Source organism: Pyrus communis, chromosome 12, assembly GCF_041283825.1.
Source record: "Pyrus communis isolate YQ-2024b chromosome 12, ASM4128382v1, whole genome shotgun sequence".
In the NCBI taxonomy this organism is placed as follows: domain Eukaryota; kingdom Viridiplantae; phylum Streptophyta; class Magnoliopsida; order Rosales; family Rosaceae; genus Pyrus; species Pyrus communis.
Window position 1 is genome coordinate 4,500,721 of NC_142576.1, and position 19,982 is coordinate 4,520,702.

The 19,982-nt window shown below is 37.7% G+C and overlaps 4 protein-coding genes across 5 annotated transcripts; 3 read left to right on the forward strand and 1 right to left on the reverse strand.

The window, feature by feature from the left end:
- Positions 1 to 3,210: 3,210 nt before the first annotated feature.
- Positions 3,211 to 5,809, forward strand: LOC137745694 (uncharacterized). Its single transcript, XM_068485692.2, has 2 exons — positions 3,211 to 3,880; positions 3,979 to 5,809. The coding sequence occupies exon 2, from the start codon at positions 4,504 to 4,506 to the stop codon at positions 5,470 to 5,472; it is 969 nt and encodes a 322-aa protein (XP_068341793.2). The 5' UTR covers positions 3,211 to 3,880; positions 3,979 to 4,503; the 3' UTR covers positions 5,473 to 5,809.
- Positions 5,810 to 8,460: 2,651 nt separating this feature from the next.
- LOC137745327 (NADH dehydrogenase [ubiquinone] 1 alpha subcomplex subunit 1) lies at positions 8,461 to 10,461 on the reverse strand. Its single transcript, XM_068485271.2, has 3 exons — positions 10,225 to 10,461; positions 9,975 to 10,080; positions 8,461 to 8,659 (listed from the first exon to the last, which is right to left on the reverse strand). Exons 1-2 carry the CDS (start codon positions 10,330 to 10,332, stop codon positions 9,988 to 9,990), a joined length of 201 nt encoding a protein of 66 aa, XP_068341372.1. The 5' UTR covers positions 10,333 to 10,461; the 3' UTR covers positions 8,461 to 8,659; positions 9,975 to 9,987.
- A 1,751-nt stretch (positions 10,462 to 12,212) lies between these two features.
- LOC137745171 (KH domain-containing protein At3g08620) lies at positions 12,213 to 16,544 on the forward strand. 2 transcript variants are annotated; one of them, XM_068485075.2, is made up of 7 exons: positions 12,213 to 12,826; positions 12,984 to 13,072; positions 14,069 to 14,220; positions 15,030 to 15,146; positions 15,240 to 15,356; positions 15,520 to 15,663; positions 16,026 to 16,544. In XM_068485075.2, the coding sequence occupies exons 1-7, from the start codon at positions 12,747 to 12,749 to the stop codon at positions 16,170 to 16,172; spliced, it is 846 nt and encodes a 281-aa protein (XP_068341176.2). In that variant the 5' UTR covers positions 12,213 to 12,746; the 3' UTR covers positions 16,173 to 16,544. The 2 variants fall into 2 exon arrangements, with proteins under 2 accessions (XP_068341176.2, XP_088538044.1); XM_088681918.1 differs by having other exon boundaries at positions 12,528 to 12,887.
- A 1,663-nt stretch (positions 16,545 to 18,207) lies between these two features.
- On the forward strand, positions 18,208 to 19,594 carry LOC137745323 (protein RETICULATA-RELATED 3, chloroplastic). Its single transcript, XM_068485266.2, has one exon. The coding sequence runs from the start codon at positions 18,382 to 18,384 to the stop codon at positions 19,459 to 19,461; it is 1,080 nt and encodes a 359-aa protein (XP_068341367.2). The 5' UTR covers positions 18,208 to 18,381; the 3' UTR covers positions 19,462 to 19,594.
- The last annotated feature ends 388 nt before the right edge of the window (positions 19,595 to 19,982 follow it).

Sequence of the window (19,982 nt, forward strand, 5' to 3'; positions counted from 1 at the left end):
AGGTCAACTTTTTTTTTTTATACCCATTTTTTTATAAAAGCACCTCAGTAACAAACTAGTATTGAGAATTGTTCACAATAGAGGGAAGGACATCCTTGATCCGATCGGCAAGAAGCTTAGCAATAAATGTGAAACTAAATAAATATTAACCTTAATATTTAGGTTCGTATTTTTGTTTTATAATACAGTACATGAATTATCTATAGGCAATCACAAACAAGAAAACAAAAGGGTAGATTGACACATCGGGAAATGTAAGACCCGTCGGTCAATAGGACGGGATTTTGAGCGTGACAGTTGTTAAGTTGTATTGTATATTTGTGTGTCATAAAATTAAGAATAAATCGTAGCATTGATCTCTCGAGTTTAATTTAATTGGAGTAATGATTATTTAACTAAAAATTTGTGATAATTAGTCTCTTAACTCATCAAAATGTGTGCTACTGTATTTTTTATCAACTTATTTAGAATTTCTGTCAAAATGAGTTATATGTCACGCACGTGAAGTTGAATCAATGGGCAAATATGAAAAATCAAATGAGAAAATTGTAGCAATGGTTCCTCAACTTTAACTTAATTGGAAAAATAGTCTCTTAACTTTAACACTATTGAAGAAATTGTCCCTCAACTTTGACCCAATTGTAACAATGATTCTTCCAACATGATTCATTTTGAAGAAAATCTAATGGAATTGACGAAAATGACCATAACTGCATATTTTGATGAGTTAAGGGATTAATGGTCACAAATTTTTAGTAGACGAACCATTATTCTAATTGGATTAAAGTTGAATGACCATTGTAACAATTTTCTCTAATATTGATAAATAACAATGTTAATATATCATCAAGAAATAAACTCAAGCAGCTTATCTAATATCTTTTTATTGTATCCCTAAACCTTATATGCTAAGCGTACTAATCGAAACAATATTGTGTCTGTATCGCAGACCAAATAAATAGTATATATGTTATGTAAGAAGGTTAAACACACATGATAATATTTGATCAGATAAAAATATTGTAACAATGGTGGCTAAGAATATTCTTTCTATGGTATAACACAATTGAATTCGTAAAATCTCGTGATAATGATGTGACAATTAGAACGAAAAATTATTTGTCAAATAGTGAAACAAAAAGGTTAATAGTATCAACCACAAAAAGAAAGAAACCAGGGAGAAGAAGCAGGTGGGATTTAATGTTAACACACACCTGTAAATGACATTCATATATGCAATAAAATAAATAAATAAGGGATAACTTGATATAGATCCAATTTTGTGAGCCATTAGTAGAATTAGTCTATTTCATTGAAATAGGTCCAATAATTGAGATTCCATGTATGTTTATTTGTGGTTTTTACCATATTTTCCCTTTAGGCTTACGAATTGTAGTAAATACACAAAATTTCTTAATTATAAGATAATTTGTGGTTTAACTAATTCCTTAATTGTAGGATTAGTTATAGCCATATAATCACCTCAACCCCCAGTCCGTTTCATCCCTCCTTTTTTCCTTCTTCCAAACAATTCCCTTTATCAATCCTTCTCTTTTTTGTCTCTTCTTTTCATGGGTGATATTTTTGTGTGTTCTTCCCTCCAAATTCGTTCCTTTAATAGAGGTATATTATATCATATTTATATTTTTATGTTCCACAATGTAGGTTCCCAACATTTTTCTTCCCATACAATAGGTAGTTTATTTTTGTTTTGGAGGTAGATTATATCTGCTTTGTAGGTATAAAGCATTTTCTTCCTATACAATAGGTAGGTAGTTACTAGATTATATCGGTTTTGTTTTCTTCATAAATAGTAGGTAGTTACTAGATAATATTTTAGTTTGAGTATTTAAATATTCAAAATTTAAAAATTGAATAAATGATAAAAAATTAAAGAATTTAAATATTTTTATCTAAAGGGGCAAAATTGATATCAAAATATGTAATTGGATAACTGGACTTGGTCCCAAAAACTACCTAAGTTTTTGGACCTAGATCCAAAAGCCCCTAAAAATAATTAGCATCAAATAAACAGTACAAATTAATTAATTAAAAAATTAAATTGGCAAAAAAAATTTAAATTAATTAAAAAAAACAGGTTAACAACTATCAATATCTTGTTTTTATGTTTATTTATTTAACTTCTCACACTCATTCTTTTTGTCTTTTTGTTTCGCTTCACTCTCTATCACTACACATCTCCTCGCTGGCCATCTGCAATCTGAAGCAGCTTATCTGATATATTTATTCCCCATTTAAACACACATGACAATATTTGATTAGATAAAAATACTACCACGATGTTACATTCAATATTGTCCAGGAGAGTGGATCCTGTAATCCTTATATGTATATTCTCATCTCTACCCAGCATGAGGCCTTTTGGGAGCTCATTGGTTTCGGGTTCCGTAGGGACTTCAAAGTTAAGGGAGTTCGGTCGTGAGCAATCCCATGATGGGTGATCCACTGGGAAGTTATCGTCTGAGTTCCTAGAAACAAAAACGTGAGGGCGTGGTCCGGGCCCAAAGTGAACAATATCGTGATACAGTGGAGTCGAGCCCATGATGTGGTGGGGGCCCGGGTGGGGATGTGATAATTTGGTATCAGAGCCAATCCCTGCTCGGATGTGTGCCGACGAGGACGTCGGGCACCTAAGGAGGGTGGACTGTTACATCTTACATCGTCCAGGGAAGTGGATCTTGTAAACCTTAAATGTATATTCTCATCTCTAAGTTCTTGTATAAGTTTTCTAGAAACAAAACCGTGAAGACGTGGTTAGGGCTCAAAACGGACAATATCGTGCTACGTTGGAGTCGAGCTTGGGATGTAGTGAGGGCCCGAGCGAGGATGTGACACACGACGGTGGCCTAATGGTAAGAATATTTCCTTCTATGCTATAACACAATTGAATTTGTAAAATCTTGTGGTGATGCGACGATTAGAACGAAAAATTATATGTCAAATGGTGAAACAAAAAGGGTAATAACATCAACCAAAAAAAGAAAGAAACGAGGGAGAAGAATTAGGTGGGATTGAATCTTAATACACACCTGTAAATGACATTCATATATACAACCAAAATAATTAGCATAAAATACACAGTAAAAATTAATTAATTAAAAAATTAAATTGGCAAAAAATAAAAATAAAAAAACAAGTAAAAAACTATCAATTTCTTGTTTTTATGTTTATTTATTTAATCAATTTCTCACACTCATTCTTTCTGTCTTTTTGTTCCGCTTCACTCCCAACCAGTACACATCTCCTGGCTGGCCATCTGCAATCTCAAGCAGCTTATCTCATATATTTCTTCCCCATTTGATTTTCTTCTATATTTTTGGGATTTTAATCCCCAAATAAATGGTGCCGTAGCTTATCTTCCACAACCATTAATCCCAATTTTTCCGCTCAAGAAACAAAATCTACTGATTACCCGGGATTCAGTTTCCTTCCTTCTTCTCTCCGATCCCCGAATCGGATTCCGCAGCCGTGAAACCGCAGCTGAATCTTTCTCTGCGTTGGTCCGTCGGATTTGGTCAAAAATGCAGGTCGGTATCGGGACCCATTAAAGCTCTGATCCTTTCGCCGCCTATTTGTATCTCGGGGTTGTTGGGAAGCCCATTTACTGCTGTGATCTTTGTTAGCTAGAGAATTCAATGGCGAGATTCTTGAAGAGCGTCGGGTTATCACGCGTTTTCTGGTTGCGAATTCTTGTGAGGGATTTGTATTTCCTCGTGGGTTTTTGAGGTGCATGCTTTTCTTCCACTCGGCTGTCAAGAAACCCAGAAAGCTCCGCCGCAAACCGACGAAAATACGTCAAGATTTAGGGCTTTGCGCTGAAACCCAGAAAAGCTCTGCCGCAAACCGCCGTAAAGATCAGGTATTTAGCTGCCCTTGTTAAAATCTCCACCTGGGTTCTTGATCTTGGTATTGAATCTACTGTTTTCTTTCTCCTTTTTTTGTTATGAATTTTGTTAGTGTGATAATCTCGCTGCTCAAATTTGGCCGTTTGGAGAAGAAAGGGGAGAAAAAGATACTTGGGTTGCTTTTAATTTCGATTTATTTCCTTCGCGTTAAATGGGTTTATGGCGAAGAATCTGGGTTTTAATTTCTTTTGAGCTGAAAAGATTCGAAAGTCAAGCCCTTTGAGTCTCTGAGGGAGCTTCTTTTACAAGGATTCCAAAGGGAAAAGCAAAATCTGAAGAATTGCAACGGTTGAAACCTTCAAAGTCACTTTATAGAAAACACATTATCTTCTCTGAGCCCAAATCATTCTTTCCCTTTACCAAGTATCCTTTGCTTCTATTAATTGGAGATTTACGAGTCGAAAACCAGAGGTTTTGAAGCTTGAAGAATTTATTGCACATTTTCAGTTACTATTCTTTGGATCCGAAGTGTTATAAATAGGAAGTCTTCTGGGTGCATATTGTCATCTGGGTATTGCGTTTCGACCAAGTTGATTTTGAGTGGCATTGTGCTGAGTTTCAAGATTTCGAAGCATCGATGGGGCTTCTTCTTCGAAGTCTCGCGATGCTGTTCATTGTGATATGTTTCTCCTGGCTGCCTGATGTTTCTGCACAATCCTCAGGAGGCTCAGCACGCAGTCTTGATGCGCTTCTTCAAGACTATGCTTACAGGGCTTTTGTTCATCCAAAGACAGGTGTTATATATAATGGCAGTGTTCCCTTGAATTTGACTGGAATTCAGATTGCAGCTATGAGGCTGAGGAGTGGTAGCTTGTACAGAAGAGGTGTTAACATGTACAAAGAGTTTGAGATCCCTAAGGGTGTCACTGAGAAACCGTATGTGGAGAGGCTTGTTTTGGTGTACCAGAACCTGGGCAATTGGTCAATGGTGTATTACCCGTTACAGGGTTACTCTTACTTAGCTCCATTGATCGGTCTTCTTGCTTATGATGCTGGCAACCTAGCAGCGAAAAATCTGCCAGAATTGAATATCAGTGCATCTGGTGATCCAATAATGATCAAATTCCAGGATGTGAAACCGACTCCTGCTGGGACAGTGGCAAAGTGTGTTTTGTTCGATTTGAATGGTTCAGTCAATTTCAGCAATGTGGAATCAGGCAATATGTGTTCAGCAGTTCAACAAGGGCACTTCTCCATAGCGGTTAAGTCCATTGCTCCTTCTCCAGCACCAGTCTCTCCAAGTCCCACCCCTGCTGGTGAAAGTCCAAACGTGACCCCAGTGCCTAGTGGTAGACGAAAGAAGAAGAGTAATTCGAAAGTGTGGATAATTGTTGGGTCTGTGCTGGGTGGTTTAGCATTGTTGGCATTGTTGTCGTTCTTAGTACTATGGGGGAAAAAGTACAGGGAAGGGAAGAATTTGCAACGGATGGAGAGGGCAGCAGATGTAGGAGAAGCCTTGCAAATGACCTCAGTTGGAGATGCAAGGGCACCCGCAGCAACATTTACGCGAACACAACCGACCATCGAGACTGAATATGTTCCTTGATTCCTCCCACCACCATTTTGTACAAGCTTCCAGTTCTTTCCTACCACCATTCAACATTCAAAGTTCAATTCGTGTATTCAGAAATTCGTCCAGTCACACCTTTTTATGGTGGCGCCTCCTTCATCTACGCGCTACGCTTCGCTTCTTCTTTGGTAGATTCTTTGTGTCACTGTGGGTAATCTAGGATTTTTTATGTAAATCTGTTGTCATTCACTGATAGTTTTACTATGATTCATTGTTGGTGTGGAACTGTGAATTTAGCCGAAAAGTGATTCCTGTATGTGATGAATTTAGTTGTTTCATTGAGAAGAAATCATAAGTTTCATTTGCAATCTCATTTAGTTGTTTCCTTTTAACTTGTAAGAATATGATTCTGTCATCCAAGTTTTGGGTAACTAGTTTATGACCTCTGGATTTTGATTTGACTTGGGAGCAAAAGTGACACTATTTTTTATATCTAAGCAATTTTTTGGATGTTGCTACCTACGCTCTGGTACACCACCGTTGCATCTCAAATGAATAACGTCATGCTATGTGTTTTCTTGCTTTCAAACGACAATGCACGTTGGTTTGGGATGTCACGGTAGTGTACCGGAGGTGTAGGAAACTGTTTAGCTGTGAGTTGTTACTTTTGATTAAATCAATTTATAATATGAGATTGCAAATGGCAGAGGAATCCTTGCTTTCTATTTTCTTTGTTCCAAGTGCTGTCAGCTGTAGTTTTGTCTTTGCCCTCCTCCACCTACCATATTTCAATTATATTTAATTTTTCTAGAGAAGATATTGTATATTACAATTAATTAATTAATATTATATATTACTTTATTTTTTATATATATGAATTTCAGGTCCTTAGTTTTCTGTATTAATTGGGATTCTGTATTCGTTGGCTCCTCTTTTTGTTTTAAATGCGGGTATTAATAAAACACAATAATAACTGATAAACAAAGAATAATGTGGCACCCAACAGCCCAGCTCAAACGCAAGAGTGGGTCTAAGTGTAAGTGTCAAGGAATTGAATGTGCACCAATCATTTTCTTCCACCTCCTTATTTTATAATTCATAAAATACGAGGGACAAGTGCATTTTGCTCACCGCTCTAAAGTGGTAGTAAGAAGTGGTGTTGATACTTATCATCTTATTAATTACTATTAGATTAGTTTAAATTTCGAGATTTTTGTAGAAAATAAATTCAGTCAAACTCATCTAACGATAATCGATGGGATGATGAGCATTACCATCACTGTATTTAGCATTTGTTTCATATTTTGATTACACACCTAGTAAATGAAAGTTGTAAGTGCTTATCGATTATATAGGAGGTTTTTAAAAGAAGCACCTTGTCAAACGCTTGTTCTAAAAGCACTCTCAAGTACCTTTCAGGAAGCCCATGAATCCTTTATAAACAAAATTGACAAGCTTCTAGTGAAAGTACTTTTAATAAAAGCGATTATGAGCATCATCAATTCATAAATAAGAAAATCCCGAACGAATTTGGAATTGGGATATTCATGTTTCGAGAATGTTAGGATACAAAAGAAAGATAATGAACGAGTATTCACTCCAAACAATCTAATTTATAATTTTTCGTATTATATACTACGGACTATATTCCATATGCGTTAAAAACATGTGTAATCAAGAATCGAAATAGTTCAAGCCTATTCTAGATAAGTAAACACGTCAAAACTCCTTTTTCGCCCACTTATTCAACTCTTCCTCTACATCCTACATGAAGTTTATGAATTAGATATGGTCACACCTACCGCAAATAATTGGTGTGGATGACAAAGTCGCTGGCAAAAATGGTGCTCATTCAATCTGTTGTACCACTTCCTGCAACTTCAACCATAAGACTCGACGTTTATTTTTCAGATATATTCACTACTTATTACAGTTAATTTATCACCTGCCAAGCTTTTCGGTGACACTGAACCAAATGAAGTAATGAACTACGGTTCCAGAAATAACTGTGAGACAGTAATAGGGATGGGCAAAATACCCATGGGTTTGGGTAATTACGGTTAACTCCCATCTAAAGTTCACGATTACGGTTATGGATAACCGTTTAGATGAACAAACGGTTATGGGCATAACCTTTATTCGTGAAATTCAAATAGATGGTTATAACGGGTATCCATTTATCCATTTAATATATATATATTAGAGAGGAGAAGGACTAAGGATCGCTTTTGTTTGTTTTGGTTTTTTTTTTTTCTTCAGATAATACAATGCAAACCTTATATGATCACTTACCTCTGTTGGATTCATGCTAATTGTGTCGGTGTTCCTAAATAGGATACTAATTCAATTTATAAATTTCTTTTGTAGGCCTCTTTTGATGACAATGAATCGATGAGACTTTGTAATTGAACATGCTAAAGCATTAGTGTTCGAAAGTGTTTAGTTTCGGAATATTTTGAAGCCTTGAATCATCTAATATTCAAGATAATGACTACTTTTTGTTTTTAGAAGTTTTACTTTGTAATCATATGGATTATAATTAAAGACTTGCTTAGGTGTAGCAGAAAAATATCGTTCGTAAACTATTATTTCAATTATTGGAATTGTATGAGGACTTAAATGATTAAAATAGGGAAATGCATGCTAAAATGTACCTATAACGGTGTTTAATTGTCAGAAAACGAAAATTATAACAAAATTTTCTTTTGTAATTTTCAAGTTGTTTAAAAAAAATCATGCATATGGGGTGAAAAAAGGGGTAAATAGGTAAAAAAACGGATAAACGGGTAAATGGTTATGGTTAAATGGGTAAACGGTTATGGTTAAATGAGTACACAATTATGGGTATGGTTAACTGTTTATAAACGGTTATGGGTATGGGTGTAACCGTTTATGCAATTACCCAACGGATAACCAGTTATGAGAGTATGAACATAAACGGTTATGGGTAAATAACCGCGGTTACCCGCTTACCATAACCGTTGCCCATCCCTAGACGGTAAAGACAGTAAACACATACCCGAATCATACCAAGCTCAATCGAACAAACTCATATCCGAAGGTTAACATTACAAATAAAATCAATGGAGTATGTAAATGTTCCCATCATCATTATGACAGCTTATGAAAATTCACATACAATGAAAAGGTTGATGATTAGGGTTGCTCTCGGCTCCTTCTGAATGGGACGACGACTTTATTGCTTCGCCAGTCACAAAGGTTCCTGCAGTTTGGACCATAATATCATGAGCTTCATAATCAAAACATTGGAAAACATACATACACACAGAAATGGAGGCACTTGAGTTAACATGACAGGATCTCATTGAATTAAAATGTCTCTTCTTTTCTTTAAGAGCTGGGCTTTTTCACTACGAAATCACAAGCTTGTTCCTCTAAAGACCATACACGAGCTTGTAACAATAAATTAGCGCAGTACCAGAACTATTCACACAAGATCTGCTACTGTCTGACTTGTATTTTAGGAGTATACAAACGTATGAAACTTCACGAAACAGAATTATCTCATGGTTCTTGCAGCTCTCACATCAACTAGGATGCATACAAAAGCCTGAAAAAGCAACCCTCGATGAAATTTCCCGATTGCATTACTTTTTTAAATCCACCGGAATTGAAAAAAATATATCAATCAACTCAAATCCCAAGCTATCATCAAAGGCTATACTGCACCAGAAACCAAAATCAAAGACTCATGGTCCTATGCAGGAGCAGGAGAGAAAAAATAAGGCTAATCTTTGCAAGAAGTAGCAGACCTATATGACATAAAGTCAGAAATTTACTTATCAAGTTTCCCCATATTCCCCATCTAAACATTCTGGCCGTGTTTGTTGCAAGATCTGTCTTGGAGTGGACTGACTTGGCTTGGACAACCACCAAAATGCGAGTTATTTGTCCGAGCCAAGGCAGACCCTCTTGACATGGTATTGAAACTGGGGTGCTAAGTTCTAACAAGGCCCAAGATCAAACCAAATCAAGTGCTATAAAGCAAATGCACCATCTGTATCACCTAGGTATATCTAACTTCACATTGTTATGTATCATGCAAACTTGTTGACAAGGTACGATCCCGCACTTTTTACAACCCATTGTAATTCAAAACAGCAAATATAAGTTGCATCATCTAATGTCAAATTCCTTTGAGTCAACCCAACTTCCTAGGATCATGTATATAGTGACTCAACTTCTCAATCCCGAAACACCATCCCACGCATCAAAGGTTTTTCGAAACCTCGTTGGTCAAAACATAATTTATGCACCATTATTCCTAATACCAGATTTCCTAAAACCATCTATGCAGATACGTCAGCTTAATTTGTAGATTAGCATTCAGCTAGAAAGAAACATAATTTAACTTCACAAAGTACTACCTGGATTTAACTTTTAACCTCACTTATAGCAATGACAGCAATGAAACATGATAAACCAAATCATCAAGCAAAAACCCTAAATCAAAAGAATAAAAATTGAAGGAAAAATGATCCCAAATCGAAACCGAAAATCGAAAAAAAGATGAGTACCGGAAGAGGCAATCTAATTCTGGATATGGGCAAACGCCTGCTCGACGAGCTTCTTGTCCCTTCTCTCCATCGCGACGTCCCACATGTCGTTCCCAATGTGCTTAGGCTGTCCAAAACATCACAATTTTCAAATTTCCCAAATCACAATCTCATCAAAAATTTCAACTTTCGAAATCAGAATCTCAGAAAACTCAAACAATTTCTAGAGAGAGAGAGAGAGATGGAATTGGATCTGAGAGAAGGAACGAACCCGGCCATGGGCCGCTTTGTGGATATAATACTGAGCATTTCCCATGACGCATAGCATTCCGGCTATGATTCCGAGAGGAAGTAGCGCTTCCATCCATACCAGTGACATCGTTCCTCCGCTTTCAGCTGTTGTTCTTCTTCTCTTGCTCTCTCTCTCTCTTCGCAGCTTTACCTCCACGGTCTGTAACAGAGACGATAGACGATGTGCGAGAGACGGGAGAAGGAGACTCTTTTTATTTTTCTGTCAAAATTGCACAAACGGCACTGCAAATTTTCAGTTTTGTGAAATTCCCACCTGAATAAGTTTTTGTTTTACCGTTAACCATTAAAACTTTATCGTAACCAAATTTATGCGACCATTTGGTACCCAAATTTTATGAGAGTTTTTTTCGTTTTCACTAGTGTTCTGTGATTTATATGTGGGAAATTTTATAGATGTGGTCGAATATTCTAGTAAATATAGTGTTGAATTTGTACTCATGAAATTAGGTGTCGAAAGAGAATGGTAGATTCAAATATTCTAACAAACATACACATTATTGTTGACAAAATAAGTGTTTGTGTGACGTTTTTCGTCTTTAAAGAGACTTGTCACTTTCTTTCAACTTCTCTAATACTCATCAAATCTGAACTCTAGTCAAGCGACATTAGAGAAATAGCATTCAAGAAAGTGTACATTATTTGATGAAAATATGAATGGATGTGGATATAGGTGCCAAATTGCAACACATTTTGAAGTTAGGTGGTTTGTGTAAAATTGCTAGTTTAGTTGGGTATGGCTAGCCTTCTTGCTTATTTTCTTTCTATTTTATCTTTTTCGTTTTTATCTTTTTTTTTTTTTTTTTTTTTTTTTTTTTCAACTCTGTAACTTGTATTCAGCGGGCCTCATTCGTGGGCCCAACTAGAAAGCGCTTGATTGGTCCAGTGGGCCGGATTGTACTTTCCGTGTGTCGGATCCCGTTTTCTTCTCATCTTCCCAATTTTATGTGTGGCTGTTCAAGTGACAAGTTTGGTTCTACAAGTTTCGAGTGTGTGTACCCATACAAATTGACCAATTAGGGTTTATGTTAAGATAGTTACATCTCAATAATAATTAATCATTAATTATATTAATTAAGAGTATTACTAAACTTGAAAAAGTCTTTTGACATAATTAGTCGCTTACGCAATGTGCACATGTCTTATTGTTTGGGATGTGCTTGTATTTTACGGTATGACTTGTGTTTTGCGCTCTATTTAAAATATTACTACAAGGGAGATATAAATCATATTTTCTATCCGTATTACTTTTTTGAAAAACAAATCAGCTAATGGCTTTGTCATGGAAGTTCATCAATTTGTGGGCCGCGAAGACTCACATAAACAATCCAACTTCTACTAACCATCTTTATTCGATTCACCAGCATTAAGAGTCGAACTCAAAATATAAATCGTGTAAAATAGAACCTAAAATTTGTTCCTAATAACTAAACCAAATTACGTAACAAGTGTTCCAAGTAGACGGAACAAGAAACTTTCGAAACAAGGTAGGAAGTAGTAAAAGCAGTCAAAACACTCCCACAAAACATGGGAAAAGTGTAGAAATCCAAAAAAGGGCATAACCAAAACGACATAGTTTAACCAGCTAAGCTTGCGTTGGCAACATCATTGTCGTTTGCCATTGGCCATCGAGGCTATTTGCTTACCTGGGACCTCTCCGTTGAAGTTCTACACAGCTTGATTATCTGCATGGCCGACGCGTGTCCCCCCCGTTTCCAATGGACTTTTTCCTCGGTACATTTTTTTTGGTTTGAGTTCTTGCGAGGAGTAAATTTTCAATCTGTCATTAATACATTCCAATACAGTAAATATAATAATTTAATAATCTAAAAATTAAAAATAATTTAAACTAATTACATTACTATAATTAATGTAGCCGATAGTGTTTTCGGCGGATTTGAAATTCTCTCCCACAGTGCATATAAAACATGGATTTTCCACGTAACATTCAACTGGCAGTAAAACATCCATCTCTCACTCTCTCTCTCGTCAGTCTCTGTCTTTCTCTCTCTAGACCTTCTTTCTGAGTTCATGGGTCACTGTGAGATGAAAAGTCTCCTGTGAATCTGCCACCTTAAAAACCAAACCAAAAATAGATCCTTTTTAAAATTAAAAAAAAAAAAATTTGCACTCACTCACCAGTTTCTCACTCCTCCAAAACTCTTCATCTTTTTCCATTTTATTTTATTTAATTTCCTTTTTCTGCATAGCAAATAATTAAAATATTTTCCCCTTTCCTTTCTGCAAAATTCACAGAGAGAGAGAGAGAGAGAGAGAGAGAGAGAGAGAGAGAGAGAGCTGTCCTTGACCCTTTTCTTTTTATTTTCCATCCTTTTATTTATTTATATAATTTCCCTTTTTGTTTTCTGCTATTGCAAACCCTTCCTTAATTAATGGCTCTTTGTCTCTCCTTTTTCTTCTGCAACGCCACCACCATCTAAAACCCTTTTGCCATTTATCCAATTTCTCTGGGGGAAAAAAGCCATGTCAGGCTTGTATAATCCCAACTTCTCACCTGCCAGAGCTGCTTCTCCTCAGATTAGAAGCGCCCCAGATGTTGACAGGTTTGTTCTTTGAACAACCCACCTCTCTAAATCTTCAAGAAATCAACTGCCCAGAAGAAAAGTTACAGTCTTGGCACTGAACCAACTGATTTTTGTATGTTAGTTCAAGTTTTGATGAAGTTTTGCCCTTTTTTTTTATCTGTGTGTGTTTTTGCAGTCAGTACTTGTCGGATTTGTTGGCAGAGCATCAAAAGCTTGGACCGTTCATGCAAGTTCTTCCGATATGCAGCCGCCTTTTGAATCAAGGTTTTGCTTCAAAATCTTTGTGTTTTGGATCTAGATTTTTATGGGCCGTATTGGGTTTGTGAAATGTGCTTGCTTTAGTAGACAGATCGGTCTGATTGCTTTTTACTGGATGATCCCTTTGGCTGCTTGTTTTGTCAATCGAAAATGGCTGTTTTTGAACTGATCCTGCATTCATTTTTTATTTCTTCGTGGAACTGAGTCTGCAGACCTGGTGTTTTCACATTCTAACGCGTAGTTTTGAGCTTATGTGTTGTTAGTGGCTTTCCAATGGGGAAGTTAAAGTTCTTGTCAAAATTAGATATGAAAGGTTGCGTATAATTTTGTCATTTTCAATGGTTCATAACATTTGATGACAGTCGTATAGAGTACTACTAACCACTCTACTATTGTGCATCTGTATGCTGGACTTGTGAATGTTTTTGCATCAAGCAAGCATATGATAACGATGTGAAGACCCCATGTAAAGGTCTTTAGGCATTGCTTAGTTCCAATTGTGATTTGAGTGCATTGAAGGCTGTGTACTTCTGTTTGTTTGAACTGCCAAAACCGGTGTATGTTGATGACTAGTAAAGAATTTATGAAAGTGGAATTTATAGGTAAATATATTCTGAGATATACAGACGATGAAAGCACCAGGAATATTTTTTCTAGAATTAGAGTCAGCTGGGGGTAGATTAACCTTGCTTCATGAGTAAATATCCAATCTGGAGCGGTGATAATGTCTACTCTACATTTGAGTAATTGACCTTGATTGGCGTCTTTGCTCACTCAAAATGTAGCTCATTGAACTTCTTCTACTGACTAACCCCCGTTCAAGGCGTGGTTGTGTTACATTGAAAAGACCAGGTCTAGGTTGTGCTTTTTCTGTTTCTTATGGATAAAGCTCAGTTCTTTTCAATTTCATACCTCTCGACCTTGGAATGTCCTCTCTTCTCTAGTATTGACCTTTCCAATTGTGTAGCCAGTTTCTCATATTACATTCTTCTTTATGTGCAGAGATTTTACGGGTTTCTGGAATGATGTCCAACCAAGGTTTTGGTGACTTTGACAGAATGCGACATAGAAGCCCTAGTCCAATGGCTTCTTCAAATCTTATATCAAATGTTACTGGGACAGGAATGGGTGGCTGGAATGGACTTCCTCAAGAGGTGATTATTTATTTTTATGGCTGTGATTTTATACCCTTTCCTCCCTCCAGTTGTTGTGATTTTATACCCCTGTCCTCCATGCTTCATTCAGCACGTAACGACCCACCTCTTATGCGATAATGTCTTTCATGTCTTCATATAATTGTGTCTTTGGGAGTTTGGTCCTCAACTTATACGGTGTTCTCTGTAGTTTGTGGGTAAATTTCAAGAATCTTGGACAGGTTTGAACATCACATTTTAAAACATTCCATGGGGACCCACCTGATTTTTGATACCTTGTATTGATTCGGTTTTGCATCATGAGCCGAGTTGGCCCCCAACTTCAATGTGAAATTGGGTTTTAGTCACATACAAAATTTCAGAATGCCGTTGTTAGCATGAATCCGAACTGAAAATGTTGGAATTGCAGAGTTTTCTTGTTTGGATAAACATTTGAACTCGTATAATATCCCTTTCACCTAAAATTAATTCATAAACAAACACAGATTCTAAGAACTAAGAAGCATGCATGTCTAACAATCGAGTTTGAAGCACATAACACAATCTAACAATTGAGTTTGAAGCACACAACACAAAAGTGCTGTAAGGTGAGAAAGATAAAGAAATCAAGCATGGTTGTCTTGGAATGTGGACTTTATGACCGGCACTATGGTCAAGATAAACTGTGTTGACATGCTTGCCTATATGTTTATCTCCTGTATGCTTTTGCCTGTGTGATTCTGCTCGAGTCATCTGTCCCTATCTTTTCTTTTCATTTGTATTACAAATGTTATACATCTGAGATGGCTAGACCCTTTACTGTATAACAGAGATTAGGTGGACCCCATGGGATGACAATGGACTGGCAAGGTGCACCTGCGAGCCCTAGTTCATACACTGTGAAGAGGATTTTACGTTTGGAAATCCCTGTAGATACTTACCCCAATGTAAGTCTTTAGCATGCTGCTAGCATTTGAAGTCGGTTTGATTGGTTGCCATGTAATAAATAACTGAACGTTTTGTTGCACAATGGATGCCAGTTCAATTTTGTTGGGCGGCTTCTTGGACCGAGAGGTAATTCTCTGAAACGGGTTGAAGCTACGACAGGTTGTCGTGTATACATTAGGGGAAAAGGATCTATTAAGGACCCAGACAAGGTACAACACACTTGTTCATTCTTTTCTAGTCTAATACTATTGAATTGCCGTCAATCATTTCTGACTTTGGAATATAGAACATTTTCCATCATTCATAAAAAAATTTCTTTGAACATTTTTGTTCTGGTTTACAACCTTAATCGTTTCATATTTCGATATCAAGGAGGAGAAGCTCAGGGGAAGGCCAGGCTATGAGCACCTGAACGAACCACTCCACATCTTAATTGAAGCCGATTTACCTGCCAATGTGGTTGACTTAAGGCTGAGACAGGCGCAAGAAATCATAGAAGAATTGCTCAAACCTGTGGTAATTATCTCCAATCTTTTGGTTTTCTTGTTGGATATTTATGTAAAACATCAAGTATGGCTAATCCTCGCATTTTTGTTCCGAAACTTTTTCTTCGATGCAAATGTACTTGTATCTAGAGAGGGATATATGATAACGTTTGAACACCTACTTGTATTGCATGGGAGTCTATTCCTGCTTGATTGGCAGATTCGAAAAGTAGCTGAACCAAGCTGGGACCTCTCTTTCCCTACACAGGAACTTGTTCATAGATGCTAACACTGACGATTCTAACTTTGTATTTTAACTAGAAAACACCTTTCCCTAATTTTGACTTGATCTCTTCATTTCTTTCTTTCTCGATATAAACCTTTCACTTGCAGGATGAATCACAAGATTTTATTAAGAGGCAGCAGTTGCGTGAGTTGGCTCTGCTAAACTCAAATTTCAGAGAAGAAAGTCCTGGACCAAGTGGTAGTGTATCTCCTTTCAATTCAAGCGGAATGAAGCGTGCAAAAACCGGCCGATGAGTGCTCGTATTACTCTGGTTCTAAATGTTAGCTCCTCCGCCTTAGTAACTTCATGACCGAGAAGGCCTTGAAATACAGATTTCCATCAGCATGGCTACAAGAAAATTGTCTAACAGTTCTTGCTGGTGAGCTTTTCTGGTGGTTTTTGTTTGCTTTGTTTTTCTTTCTTTTGGAACAACAGACAGACAAAGACCCGAAACAGAAAAAAAGGCCAAAAAAACCGAAAAAGGGTTGGAATTTATATAGTTGGCTCTTGAGTAGGTTTGGTGAGGTCAGTTTTCTGTGTAAACCTAATGCATTCATTGGATTTATTCTTGTGTTAGTTACTTTTGAGATAAGTGTGAAAGTATATATTAATTGATTGTGCAACAATTAGAGCTTAATTAAGAGTCCGACGGGTCGAGTTTAGTTTCGTAGGGCATATTGAATGCTGTTTTGTTGAGCATGTCTACAGTTGGCTTGGTCGCAAAGCAAGGGATGGCGGATTAATTAAGCTCTTAATGACTTGATTAGGGTTGGTAGTATGATTAGTATCTTTCTGGTGGGGGCATTGTTGGATACTAACTGTACTGTTTAACTAATCTTGCTCGCTTAATGATCCCAAAACAAGAAGGTTCAAACAGAACCCACATGGTAGACCAAGTGTGAGGACTTTTAGTTTAATTTTTCTGTATATTATTTGTAGTTTTGTTCTCCGTAGTTAAATTTCACATGGCTTGCAGTTAGATAAATCCGATTTGCATCGAATCTTAAGGCGTATTGAGTTTACAGTTCGTCTTATGCTTATTGTTGTAGAAGTACAACATTTTCCTATTGACTGGTGTAAATCAAGTCGTCCTATAGTCGATTATTATCTGCGTAATATACTTGTTTAGAGCATGTCGTATAGTGGGCTCGTTTGAAAGTGCTTTTAAATGGTTGGAAGCACTTTTAGAAAATATTTTTAGGTTCTAAAAGCACTTGAAGTTGGAAATTTGCATGAGATTTTTTTTTTTTGGGTTAAATGATAGATTTTGTTAGATTAGATGTTAGATTAGTCACTGACAGAGTTTAAATCCACGCCGTCAAGCAAAAGTTCAACACTTTTTCATCAATGAAGGGTCGCTTGCAATTTACATGAGAAATTTACAATCTATCAATTGAGATGGAAAGTTGGAAACGGGACTAATGTTGGATCAACCGAGTCTAAAATAAGAGGGATCTCATACTTTTGTGAGAGTTACTCGACTATAAAAACAATATCAAGTTACTTTGCCGAAGATTTAATTCTGCTATAAAGTTTCATAGTTTAGTGGCTACCATGAAGTTTTTATGTGCAATTTGACAATAAAAAAAAAAAAATTCGGAGTAGGATTATCTTTTTTTTTTTTTTTTTTTTCCTTTCTCTCTTATTTAAACCGTGATTGTTAAGTCACGTCAATATTTTATATTAATTTTTTTTATAGAAAGAAAGAGAAAATAGAGAATGTTAGAGGAGGGGATGAAAATGGACGGAAAAAAGAAGAAGAGAGAATCCTAGTCCAAATTTTTTTTTGGTTTGAACCTTGAAGCCATATATGAAAGAGTTGAACCCAAAACTCTCTCATCTACTTAAATGACACGTGTTTTTTTAAATTTTTTTATTGATGAGATCAATTGAAGAGTTAACACTGTTATGTGAATTATAAATAAATGATCAAATGTCAACAAATAAGATGTCTCATAGATTGTTGCACCAGAACGAGTTCGATCATCATTCTATTATAGTTGTGTCCTTGGTAGGAAGAGGGAGAGAACGAGTCCAAAGACTCCTTTTGGATTATCGTTGTATCAACAAATTACGTGATTTGATTTAAAATTTTAATTTTTTTAGTATATCCCTTACCAAAAATACCCTTTTTCAACAACCGAGGCTAAAGATCCGCCAACTCGATTCGCGTCCCCAAATACCATTTACCAGATTCCGCAATTGCGTCCGAGCTCAACTACGACACGTGTCAAAATCCCACGTGCGGACCTGATATGGAAATTCACACGCGCGGCGCCGCAGCGGAACACTAAATACTCCCCCCTCACCCTCTCTCCGTTTCACTGTCATTTCTTAGGGTTTGCGATTTCGGAGGACAGGGACGCGCCGCCCTCAATATTCCTTTTTGTAATTTTCCTCTTGGGGTTTTCTCATTGCATCACTGATCATTCAGTTCGTTGAGATTTTGGATTCAGATCGAACATGGCGGCCGCCGCTCAGCTTCGTTGCTCTACCGTAGCTAAACACTGCTCGACTCCCTCCGACAACCGCCGCTTATCCGCCAATCCTAATTCTTCAATCTCCTTCCCCTACTCCAAAACCCAGAATCGCCCTCTCTTTTTCGTCCCAAGGCCCATCTGGGTCCAAAAGCCAGAGCTTTCGTTTTCCGGCGGAAATGGCGGTGGCGGCGCAGGAGCGGGAGGAAACAGCGGGGGGTGGAGCGGGGGCGGAGATGGCAATTCCGACGACTCGTCGTCTTCGTCGTCGTCGGTTTCGGGATTCGGAGTTCTGGGTATGTTTCTCAATGGGTGGAGATCCCGAGTCGCCGCCGATCCGCAGTTCCCCTTCAAGGTTCTGATGGAGGAGGTGGTCGGAGTCAGCTCCTGCGTCCTCGGTGACATGGCTTCCCGCCCCAATTTCGGCCTCAACGAGCTCGACTTCGTCTTCTCGACTCTTGTCGTCGGTAGCATACTCAATTTCACGCTCATGTATTTGTTAGCCCCAACTCTGTCCGCCTCCGCCGCCACTCTTCCGTCGATCTTCGCCGGCTGCCCGGCCAGCCACATGTTTGAACCGGGTTCCTATGGATTGGTGAATCGATTGGGGACTTTCGTGTACAAAGGCACAGTCTTTGCCGCCGTTGGGTTCGTTGCCGGGCTTGCCGGAACCGCATTGTCAAACGGTCTGATCAAATTGAGAAAAAAAATGGACCCGAATTTCGAGACCCCAAATAAGCCGCCGCCAACCTTGCTCAATGCGCTCACTTGGGCGGCTCACATGGGTCTTAGCAGCAATTTGAGGTACCAAACGCTGAACGGGGCGGAGTTTTTGCTGGCGAAGGGGCTTCCTCCGCTGGCATTCAAATCGTCTGTGGTGGTTCTGAGGTGTTTGAACAATGTGCTGGGTGGGATGTCGTTTGTTGTGCTGGCGAGGTTGACCGGCTCGCAGAGCGTCGCGGAGGCGAAACCGGCAGAAGGGGAGGTGGGATCGGTGGCAGAGAAGGAAAAATTGGTGGTGGTGGAGAGTGAGGATGTGCAGAGCAATCAGTCGACTAACAAATGAGGATTTGGTTTTTTTCTTGTTTTTATTTCGTGTTATCATTTTTGTTCATAACTTTGAACTGAATGTGTTCGCGAATTACAGGAGCTTTTTAAATTATTATGTTAGCAATCCCTTTGGGATTTCCGATTTGCAATTCTTGTTTGACGATCTATATTTTAAACTACTATAATCTGTTAGGCGAGAGCGGATTTGAACACTGCCTTAGCCGAATGACCTAACTTGCGAAATTCCAAATATAAAAGGGGATGGTTTTTTAATTTCTTTTAAGCACGTTTAAGAATTCAGGTTTGCAATTCTTGTTCGTCGTAGGAGAAACACAACTTGACTGCAAGGGGAAGGAGGCATGCATGTTACTCTGGCCAACTTGTCTAACTCACGTCTACTTTGTTTTGCGAGCGTTAAATCGCACATTTGGGTTGTTGAATTTGAGTTCTAAGAAAAAAATGGATGGATTTTGGATTTTCTTGGTACATTGGAGACAAAATGCTTGCATGAAAATGAAAATGTTATTGAATGAGCAT

Excerpts from the sequence above, each read along its gene's own strand:
- LOC137745694 (XM_068485692.2), top strand. The coding sequence starts at position 4,504 with ATGGGGCTTCTTCTTCGAAGTCTCGCGATGCTGTTCATTGTGATATGT.
- LOC137745327 (XM_068485271.2), bottom strand. The coding sequence starts at position 10,332 with ATGTCACTGGTATGGATGGAAGCGCTACTTCCTCTCGGAATCATAGCC. Across the intron at positions 10,081-10,224 it reads ACAAAGCGGCCCATGGCCGG|CCTAAGCACATTGGGAACGA; the intron begins GTTCGTTCCTTC and ends TGTTTTGGACAG.
- LOC137745171 (XM_068485075.2), top strand. The coding sequence starts at position 12,747 with ATGTCAGGCTTGTATAATCCCAACTTCTCACCTGCCAGAGCTGCTTCT. Across the intron at positions 13,073-14,068 it reads CAGCCGCCTTTTGAATCAAG|AGATTTTACGGGTTTCTGGA; the intron begins GTTTTGCTTCAA and ends CTTTATGTGCAG. Across the intron at positions 14,221-15,029 it reads GGAATGGACTTCCTCAAGAG|AGATTAGGTGGACCCCATGG; the intron begins GTGATTATTTAT and ends ACTGTATAACAG.
- LOC137745323 (XM_068485266.2), top strand. The coding sequence starts at position 18,382 with ATGGCGGCCGCCGCTCAGCTTCGTTGCTCTACCGTAGCTAAACACTGC.